The following is an 11511-nucleotide window of genomic DNA, read 5'->3' on the forward strand; positions in this document are numbered from 1 at the left end:
AAAAAAAGATCTGAAGGTGGGTAAAAAGCATGCACAAGATTTGATTGAGTATATCATGAAGTCAAACATAGACATCATTATTTTGGATATGATTCACAATAACGGTGACAATCAAAACTAAAAAAGCTTCAGTTACAAAACTCATCCTTGTTTTGATTGTCACCATTGTTGTGAATCACATGCAAAATCTTGATGTCTGTGTGTGACAACATGATTACTCCTGCTCAAATATCTTGTGCACATGCTTTTTATCTATCTTCAGGATAAGTGATAATTTAATGCTATTGGTGCAATACTGCAGTTTCACAAGGTTGGAGGGCATAAATGCCAAATATAAACAGAAAATTAAAAACAGAAAAGTAGATTTTTGCTCTCTGATGATTTTATTATCAACAAGAAGTTGATTTGGCTTTATCTGGACTTTCTTGGCCAAAACAAATGAGTATTGTTATAACACATTATGACAAATGTGTCCCACAGTTACAACAGCCAATGAAAAGTTAACAGACAAAGTACAAGGACCAAGATCCCAACTAAAGCAAACACTCTCCACCACGATGGTGACTTCAAATGAAACATAAACATCAACATCTAAACCTCTGTTAATTCTCAATAACTGCTGTAGACGTGTGACAGTAATAAAGTCAGTCTGGTTACTAATAAGTGAAGATGGTAATGCTGTTTGTGGAGTTTAATCAGATTTTGAGAGATTCAGCGTCTTACAGTTGATTTTATCAAATGCTCAATCATCAGTTATTTGATTAGTTAATTATCTAATTTACTTCAACACTGTTTCAGTGTTTCTTTTAACATTGTGTAGATTGGACTCATATAAACACTGATCAGTGTTCACTGAGGATTTTACTGTGTATGTTGTACATTTCAGCATCTATCCAAACAGAATTTTGTACCTGTAAATGTTTTTAATTTTATTTTATATACAAATATGGAAAACGTCTGAAATATAGTTTAAATATATATAGTATAATTTTTGTAATAATTATTTTACAAGTATGTGTATTTTATGAACGTGTCTAAGGGCAGAACAAGTGTCTCAGTGGGAAACACTGTCTCCTCACAACAAAAAGGTTCCTGCGGTTCGAGTCCCAGCTGAGCCAGAAAGTCTTTGTTCAGATCTGGTTTCCCTTACAATCCAAAGATGTGTGAATTACAGATGCTAAGTTGTCTAAAGGTGTGAACATGTGTTTTACTATCTATGGATGGATCCGTGGCTCTTTTACAGAGGTTCAACGAACGTCTATATTGGACGTTCAGAAGACGTCAAAAAAAGACGTCATAAAAACTTTAATTCTGACTCCTCGGTGGACATCTTTTCAATGTACAACTTTTGTGACAAAGACGTTGAAAAGAAATCTTTTGGACATAACTTTGCTTAAGCTCAAGTTAATTCAGTTCAGTTCAATATCAGGATTGATGTAGCATGTAGTTTATCAATTATGACAGAAAATTTGAAAAAGCTATTATGCAACTTTACTGATATCACTAAGCTAAATATAAGAATTTAGCTCCAGCCAAGCAAGCCCAATGTTACAGTGGCAATGAAAAATATGTTTGTATGATGGTTTTACTGTCAAAAGTGATGCTGAAGATGTGTTATTGAAACGCAACAACTACGAAAAATCTCGCAAAGCCTCCTAAAGACTGAGCAGTATTACTGCCCCCTAGAGGAACATGATGCAGTTGTTTTGACTGAGTTTGACATTCAAAATGTAAATAAATTCATTCAAATTTATACAGTGTTCTCTGTCAACTTCACAGGGTGTGTCCTGTTACCTGGACCTAAAAGAACATTTCCATGCAGCATTTCTCTCATTTGTAAATCAGGGTAAATGCTATTGAATTAAATTCAAATCTAATAATAAATTCATTTAAAATACATACAGTTTTCCATCTCAACTTCAAAGGTTGTGTGTTGTTGCTGGCTCCTAGAAGAACATTTTAAGATTGGTTTTAATCACAGAATTGAAATACAAGGCAAGCTATTGATATTCAAAGAAAGATATACGCTCAACTCAACTCAACTTCTATTCTAACTCAACTTTAAATGCTGTGTGTCGTTATTGGTTCCTAGAAGAACATTTTAAGGTTGGTTTCATCCAGGAAACAATAGCATAACATGTGTTATTGAAAGCAACAAGCCTGTTAATACATTTATTTAAAATACAGTTTTCCATCTAAATTCCAAAGGGTGTGTGTCGTTGCTGGCTCAAAAAAAAAAAAAAAAAAAAAGAAGAAGAAGGGAAAAAAAAGGTTTTAGTCACAGAATTATAGCAGAAAAGTTGTTAGTTAGTTTTTTTTTTTTTAAAAAAAAACAATGTTATTATCCAATTAAATAATCACATATGGTATGGTTCCCCACATGCGATGTTCACACACAAACACACATAATGCTGATTGGCACACAGCAAAAAAAATGTGTTTATATCTTATGTGGTTACATCTAAAATAAATTTATTGTACTGAAATAAAAAATGTGTTATTTAACATTTAGAAAGCATTAAGTTACACCAACAAAACTAAACCTACGCTTGGGATGAGGTAAACAGCTCTTTTACCAATTGCGGTATGGGTGACCACCTGGCTATTGCTCTGTCACAGGGCATAGATGTGAGTTGTAAGAGATATATGTAAGAGATATATTTTTTACTACTGTTATACCATGCAAATATTGATTTAAATTATTTGTAAAGCATGTTTTCCTTTGTTGGATTATAACGTGTTTTAAATCGCTAATAAGCTTTGTTAATTTTGGTTAAAATGAATTAAACAGGCTTGAATTTAATTCAATAGTATTTAACCTGAATTACAAATGAGAGAAAAACCTGCATGGAAATGTTCTTTTAGGTAACAGGACACACCCTGTGAAGTTGAGATTGAACACTATGAATTTAAATGAATTTATTTACATTTTGAATGTCAATCTCACTCAGAACAACTGCATCATGTTCCTCTAGGGGGCAGTAATAGCGATCAGTCTTTAGGAGGCTTTGTGAGATTTTTTGCAATTGTTGTTTCAATAGCATGCCTTCAGCATCACTTTTGACTGTAAAACCAACATCAAATTATTCTTCTAGGAATCAGAGACAAGACATGCCCTTTGAAGTTGAAACAGAGCATTGTATTTATTTTTAATTAATTTATGTATTATCTTTATTTTCAATTACATGTTTTTCTGCTGCAGTTCCGTGGATAAAACCAAAACCAAAATGTTCTTTTAGGTCCAGGTAACAGGACACACCCTGTGAAGTTGAGATTGAACACTATGAATTTAAATGAATTTATTTACATTTTGAATGTCAAACTCAGTCAGAACAACTGCATCATGTTCCTCTAGGGGGCAGTAATACCGCTCAGCCTTTAGGAGGCTTTACAACATTTTTCTCAATTGTTGCTTTCAATAACACATGTTATGCTATTGTTTCCTGAATGAAACCAACCTTAAAATGTTCTTCTAGGAACCAGAACCAACACACAGCATTTAAAGTTGAGTTAGAATAGAAGTTGAGTTGAGCGTATGTCTTTCTTTGAATATCAATAGCTTGCCTTGTATTACAATTCTGTGATTAAAACCAATCTTAAAATGTTCTTCTAGGAACCAATAATGACACACAGCATTTAAAGTTGAGTTAGAATACTTTATTTATTTTCATTGAGCTTATGTCTTTCTTTGAATATCAATAGCTTGCCTTGTGCTACAGTTCTGTGACTAAAAGCAACATAAAAATGTTCTCCTAGGAGCCAGCAACAACACACAACATCAATATTAGAAAAATTAGTCTATATGTATTTTATACAAATTTATTATCACATCTGAATCTCAATATCATTGTTTTTGCATCACTTATGATGATAAAATCAACTGAAAGCAGTTCTTTTAGGACATAGTAATAGATCACACTATTTGAATTTGGGATTGACTATTATGTTTTTTCCTCAAAATGTAAAACTTATTTTTCTTAATAACATTACTATTACCACTACTTTTATTCTTTCCAATATGTAACATTTACAGTGTTTTTACCAGGTGAGACTGAGTGTGTACGTTTCAAAGTTTTGTGTACACAGTTTGATCGATTTTTCAAGAGTAAAGCATATGGATGGAAAAATTGAGCATATTTCCTCTTCGTTTTGTACTTTGTAGACGGTCCCTATCTGCTATTTTACATTACAAAATGAATAGGTTTCTAATACAGCAAAACCGATTAAACACATAAACTACATTGTGTGCCCTCTTCTACTTTTTCAACCAATTCGAACACAACTTGTTTTTTGTTCTTATACTGAATCGTTATTGATCTATTGTAGTATTTTCGAATGTGAATCTCTGACGAATGTCAAACGTCCAACGTCAAACCAACTTTATATCGGTTATAAAGGAACAGCTCGATCGTGGTCTCAGCCTTGATAATTTGCGCAAGTAACTGTTAGCCGTGATACAAAAATATGCTGCACGATTAAGTCGTTTTTCGAAAAGAAAAGCTGCAATTTCAACATGTTCAAACATCCAGAATTATAGCCACGTTATTAACGTTTGTAAGAAACCAAACCATTTGTAAACCAGTCAAGATTTCAGCGAGATACGAGTATTTGTGTTCGTGCAGATCACTCACCTTACATCAGGAACCATGGAGCCCGCCAGAAAGCTTGCCTGTGACAAGATGGCCGACGGTGATGACGTTAGAGACTCCGCCGTAAGACATCTACTAGCCTTTATTATGTATATCTATGTCGAATACAAGCAGTGAATTCATTCGCAATGCAGTATGGGAATGAAAATGGAAGGTGGGAGACAAGATAACGCAAACTCTCGTTTTGCAGAACTTTGAGCTTTCATAGTTGCGCTGAAGAAAACTACACAATGCAAAGGGTGATTTTGTTTGGCAGTGCTTTCAGAGCGATCGTGGCAGGATCAGACGGACTTAATGCGCACTCTTTTTTCTGTACGAGACATGAAAATGTGAGCAGGACTCAGATTAGAAAACACTCTCAAGATCAACCCACCAATAACACAGGGCACTTTAGCTGTTACAGCTTACCACACAGGACTCTCATCAATGTGTCTGGACAAGACATGAATTCATTTCTTCAAGGGATAATAACCAATGACATGGCTCTTTTGGCACAGGATGCACTGTGTGCGATGTATGCTCACATACTCAATGTTCAAGGCAGGACACTGTATGACATCATCATTTACAGGTAATCTACTACATTGTTTTAACATTTTTTTTTTAATTGTAAAGTACACACGGAATATAATTAATGTGATTTTAGAGGTGCTGGAATTTTGTAAATAAGGCTAGTAAAATGTGGGCGTGACCTCAGCATTATCTCACTGTCCCAGCCTGGGTTTATTACTTGGGTAAAGTTGGTTTTATATTCGCACATTCGGACTTCTGATAAATTCAGACTTTCCAATAAATGTGCAATAAATTAATGTTTGCGAATTTTAAGCAGCGACATGATATTGACAACCAACGATTGTCAGCTTACAACATTTTTCACAGTCGATCAAAATAGGCAAGTATTGTTTTAATGGCATATTTACTTGTGAATGTCCAATGTAGTGTGATTAACAAGGCAATTGAATACGGATGTCCGAATGTGCGAATATAAAACCAACTTTACCCAAGTGGACTTATTGTGTTACCGATAGCTGCTCTTCTACAGTGTTATTCTACATGTCATTAAAGTCAATTTGGTTTTAGCAGTTCATAAAAATCATATGATGATGATGATATGTCCAAAGTGGCATACAAACGAGAATAATACAAACAGATGTGATTAATCCACATGAAGAAAACGAGTAGAAATAAATATTTGTAAATATATTATTTTTTTTGTATTAAAAATGAAATATTAATATTATATTTTTATAATAATTAAGATATTTTTATCTTATCTTTCTGTCTCTCCATTGACAGTTATGCAACTTCTACTTTTGATGCTTCAAAAAGTTCATAAAGGGAATGTAAAACTAATCCATATGATTTGAATGGTTTAGTCCAAATTTTCTGAAGAGACTTTAAAGAGACTTTTTTATATGATGAACAGATTGAATTGATTTTGAATGTGAATAAAAGCCTGAATTAAACATGTTCATCATATAAAGCAATAGTGTCTCTTCAGAAGATTTGGACTAAACCGCTCAATTCATATGTATTAGTTTTACATTCTCTTTATGAACGTTTTGAAGCTTCAAAGTGTCAGTTACGTAGCTGTCTATGGTGGGACAGAAAGCTCTCAGATTTCATAAAAATGTGTCCTGAAGATGAATGAAAGTCTTACGGATTTGGAACGACATGAGGGTGAGTAATAAATGACAGAATTATCCTTTTCGCGTGAAGTATCCCTTCAAACACTAACAGTTTACAGGTGGTAGACAGTTAAGGTCACAATTACAATAACTTAAGACACTCGAGACCTTTCTACTGACTCTGGAAAACACTTGGAGAAAGATGCCCAAGGTCCCTGATCACCTGCAATGAACATCTGAAGTCCTCATACCTCCCTGTAGCTGGACTAAGGCCAGCTACAGGGAGGTGTGAGGACTTCAGATGTGACCTGGCCTAAGACAGTGTTAAAGAGAGACAGGAAGGACAGCTGATCGTCCTTCGTCGGCTGGTGGTAGTGGGAGGATGTTTCTTTCTTTTTTTTTTTCTGAGTATATTTAATATCCATAGTCTTCAACTCAACGTGTAGTATTATTATTTTTTTCTGTTTTTAATTGATTTAGTATTGTGCTTTTCTAATATCAAGTTTCATACATTTTTAATAAAAGAAATAAAAAAATGCGATTTTGGGTTATCGCATATTAAAAAGTGCATAGATATCTTACAATATGCATAAAAAAAAACTAAATTAAGGCAGATAATTGTTTGAAAATGCGCACTACGATGGAAACACAGTTACTGAATAAAACTGACTTTGCCTCAACAAAGGATGTGATTGGATAACTAACAAGCGAACCAATTTCATTGCACAGCATTGCAAATTTTGGTTTGGCCATAATGAAATGCTGTCATCAAAATGGTTGGGTATAATTGCCTCCCGGAACTGTCTCACACAATTGCGTTTTCAAAAACCAGGTATCCGCCTCCAAATGCAAGATAACATAATGTTTCGTCTGCGCGCTGTGAGGTGAAAAAAAGAGCCACAGTGCCCCGATTGCAGCGACTTCCATTTTTTATTTTCATGCAAATTTCCCATGAAGTGACTATTTTGTTTTAAACACATGGGATGGAAACTGTTTTATTTGCAAATGTTTTATACAATATTCCAATTTAGCGTTAAATTCACAGCTTTGGATGGAAACATCGCTAATATTATGTGTAGTCCCATTTTACTGGAAAGACCTTATAACAGGTTTGTCAGATTAAAAAAGATCCTGTTCTACCTTGCATGTAATAATATAAAAAATAAAATATTACATTTACATTTACATTTATTTATTTGGCAGACGCTTTTATCCAAAGCGACTTACAAGTGAGGAATACAACAAGCGAGTCATCATGACGAGGCAAATTGATACAATTTATAAAGTAAACATAATAAAGCAATGACTACATTGCAAGCATATTCATTTTTAAGTTACAGAGTTACAAAGGTAACAACATCTGCTTGAAAACAACTTTTTTGGAGATTTTTGGAGAATCTGTGCTAAACATATAAAACAGTTTTGTATGTTCTGAATGTATGCATTAATATATATATATATATATTTTGTTGTTGTTCAGTTTGGAAGGAAACCCAAATGGACTTAATGGTGTACTTCTGGAGTGTGACAGCATTGTACAGGAATCCATTATGCGGCTTCTGAAAGTCTACAAGATACGTCGCAAAGTAAACATCAGCTTGTGTCCTAGTCTTTCACTTTGGGCTCTATTACCTCGAAATAAAGATGATGTGCTGGGAAAGTCAAAGCCAGATGTTACTGCAGCAGATAAAATGTTAGTTTTGGAGCAAGACCCAAGAACTGAACTAATGGGCTGGAGAATGATCACCAGTTGTCAGGACAATCTACATGAGATTGTCTCTGCTTACCGACAGGGCAACATTGAAGAATACCACAGACATCGCTATGAAATTGGTATTAAACACTTTGTATTATTACTTAAATAAACTGAAACCTACAATCTTAACTGGGTGCATTGCTAGCTTATTGATAGTCTACACATTGTTTTGAACTTAAACATGCAGTAATTCTCTGTTTTATGAAAGTGTATGTGAATAGTAGATGTGACATTTTACGCTGCAATGATTGCACTATTCTGTAGAGTAATTTGCTATACTCCATCTAAAACTATTTTACACAACATTTTTCAAATTTTATTCAAATTAATGAATTACTTTTACATCCACTTTACCTCATATCACTTTTACACTACCAGTGAGTTTGGACAGCGACATATTCATTATTATTATTATTATCATCATCATCATAATCATAATCATCTTTGTACTTTTTACTTAGAATAATAGTTAAGTCACCAACACATAATGACATTATGTAGTGACAAAAATGTTAAACAGATCTAATATTTCAGCTTTCTCCAAAGCAGCCAGCTTTTGTCTTGATTACAGCTTAACTAGCTTCATGAAGCGGAGTGATCTGGGATGCTTTTTAAACAGTATTGAAAAAAATAATAAAGTTTTGTGAAGAAATTCATATGTAGGTACAGTTTATATTTGTTAATAAAATTAATTTCAAGCCTTTAAGAAGCTCTTAGTTCAGAAGCTTTTAGTTCTTTAGAAGCATAAATTCAGTCTGTGTTCAAACTTCAGACTGGTACTGGTGTAGATATGAATATGCATTTTAGATACTGAGCCACATTTAGAGATGTCAATGTGGGGGAAAAATGGCATGACTCATGCTATATAATTTTTCTCTTGAGAAGATGAATATTAAATTTCAAAGTGATTCTCTGCCTCATCAAAGTGTATATTGTTATTGTTTGGTAATAAATTATAATAGCATTTTGTCTTCATAAAATGTTTAACATTTCAATGTACTTAAATGATATTCAAGAGTCAGCACACCCTTTGTAATAAATCCTGTAATTTATTTAATTTCTACAGGACTACCTGAAGGAGTCAAAGACCTTCCGCCAGGTGAGGCCCTTCCACTGGAGTCTAATCTTGTTTACTTGCAGGGAATTAGCTTCAGCAAGGGATGCTACATCGGACAGGAACTAACTGCAAGAACTCACCACACTGGTGTAATAAGGAAGCGCCTAATGCCTGTTACCATGTCTGCTCCAGCTGAGAACCTGGACCAAGGGGCTGCCCTTGAGACTGAGGGGGGCAGACCAGCAGGGAAATTCAGGGCAGGAATCGACAAGCTAGGACTGAGCCTTGTACGCTTGGCTCATGCTAAAGAGTCACTCAAACTTAAATCCTCTGATGAAACAACAGTTACTTTACAGGCTATTGTGCCTGATTGGTGGCCAAAAAACACTGAAGATAAATGAATTAGTAACACTAGAAAGGTCTAAGGTCTGTCTACCAGACTGCTTAATTTTAATGCAGATAATAATTAAGTTAATTTAAAATGTTAAAAATAATATTTTACATAAAATCTGCTGACAATGTATTGGTTAACACCTTAAAAATAAAATGTATTTCAAACATGTTTTATTGTTAATTTTCTGAAGTAAATCACATCTTCATGGATGTAAACTAACCTATTCTTATTTAAAAAGATGGACTGTATGTTGCCTTAAAGAGCACCTGCTTACTTTGTAGTTAGTCTGAAATAAAATATGAAAATAGCCAGAACAGAGCAATCAATATTGTTTCTGTTGTTGCAGTGGATAAGCATATTTGAATACGTCTTTATCACAACTCATTTATAGAGGAGAGTGGGGTAAAATGTGTAGCCCCTTTAATCTAGTAAACTGTTTTTGTCACATCTTATATTTACAAAGGGCCAATTATATACAGTTGCCTGATAGATACACATGGAAATGGTGTTTTTGTACAAGCAAATTCATGTTGGTCTAAATAATAATAATAAATGTATATTAGACATGTTGATGAATGGCCAGTGTACAAACCATGTAAATTAAATTATGGGGCTACAAATTATACTGTAGTCATGGATAAAACAGAGGTGGCCAGTCCTATCCCACATACAACATAACTTAAACCTTTAACTGACATCTCTACTGTACAGCAGACTTTAATTTGATAGTGATGGACGCACTTCCTTTGCATGTGAGAAATGCGGTGTTGCCTTGCATGTTGAGTGCTTCGAGAAATTTCATGCAAACCACTAAAACACTACCCAAGAGAGATAGAAAAGGAGAGCAGGGAGGACACATGACATAACTTCCTATTCCGAATGTCTTTTGAAGGAAATTGTCTGCATGCACAATTTGTTTGTTTATATGTGACCCTGAACCACAAAACCAGTCATAAGGTTTTTTTTTTATTTTTTTTTTTTTATTTGTACATAATTTGAAAGCTGAATAAAATTTTCTTCATTCTATTTATTTTTATTTATCTATTTTCATTTAACTTTTTGATTCACAATGCCCTGTTGGGGCAACGTAATGGGCTGCACTTTGTTCCACCACTTTAAAACAAATGGATTTGTTGTGTTTTCATATTCAAGAGATTGTAAGCAAGATGGAGCTTTACCCAAGTGGACTTATTGTGTTACCGATAGCTGCTCTTCTACAGTGTTATTCTACATGTCAGTAAAGTCAATTTGGTTTTAGCAGTTCATAAAAATCATATGATGATGATGATATGTCCAAAGTGGCATACAAACGAGAATAATACAAACAGATGTGATTAATCCACATGAAGAAAACGAGTAGAAATAAATATTTGTAAATATATTAATTTTTGTTTGTATTAAAAATTAAATATAAATATTATATTTTTATAATAATTAAGATTTTTTATCTTATCTTATCTTTCTGTCTCTCCATTGACAGTTATGCAACTTCCACTTTTGATGCTTCAAAAAGTTCATAAAGGGAATGTAAAACTAATCCATATGATTTGAATGGTTTAGTCCAAATTTTCTGAAGAGACTTTAAAGAGACTTTTTTATATGATGAACAGATTGAATTGATTTTGAATGTGAATAAAAGCCTAAATTAAACATGTTCATCATATAAAGCAATAGTGTCTCTTCAGAAGATTTGGACTAAACCGCTCAATTCATATGTATTAGTTTTACGTTCTCTTTATGAACTTTTCGAAGCTTCAAAGTGTCAGTTACGTAGCTGTCTATGGTGGGACAGAAAGCTCTCAGATGTCATAAAAATATGTCCTGAAGATGAATGAAAGTCTTACGGATTTGGAACGACATGAGGGTGAGTAATAAATGACGGAATTATCCTTTTCGCGTGAAGTATCCCTTCAAACACTAACAGTTTACAGGTGGTAGACAGTTAAGGTCACAATTACAATAACTTAAGACACTCGAGACCTTTCTACTGACTCTGGAAAACACTTGGAGAAAGATGCCCAGGGTCC

The 11511-nt window shown here is 33.8% G+C and overlaps 1 protein-coding gene across 2 annotated transcripts; it reads left to right on the forward strand.

Moving 5' to 3' along the window:
* Positions 1–4762: 4762 nt before the first annotated feature.
* On the forward strand, positions 4763–10904 carry iba57 (iron-sulfur cluster assembly factor IBA57). Of its 2 annotated transcripts, none has more exons than XM_048192225.1 (3): positions 4763–5220; positions 7758–8110; positions 9100–10904. In XM_048192225.1, exons 1-3 carry the CDS (start codon positions 4880–4882, stop codon positions 9489–9491), a joined length of 1086 nt encoding a protein of 361 aa, XP_048048182.1. In that variant the 5' UTR covers positions 4763–4879; the 3' UTR covers positions 9492–10904. The 2 variants fall into 2 exon arrangements, with proteins under 2 accessions (XP_048048182.1, XP_048048183.1); XM_048192226.1 differs by lacking the exon at positions 4763–5220 and adding an exon at positions 6268–6329.
* The last annotated feature ends 607 nt before the right edge of the window (positions 10905–11511 follow it).

This window comes from Megalobrama amblycephala, linkage group LG5, assembly GCF_018812025.1.
Source record: "Megalobrama amblycephala isolate DHTTF-2021 linkage group LG5, ASM1881202v1, whole genome shotgun sequence".
Classification (NCBI taxonomy): Eukaryota; Metazoa; Chordata; class Actinopteri; order Cypriniformes; family Xenocyprididae; genus Megalobrama; species Megalobrama amblycephala.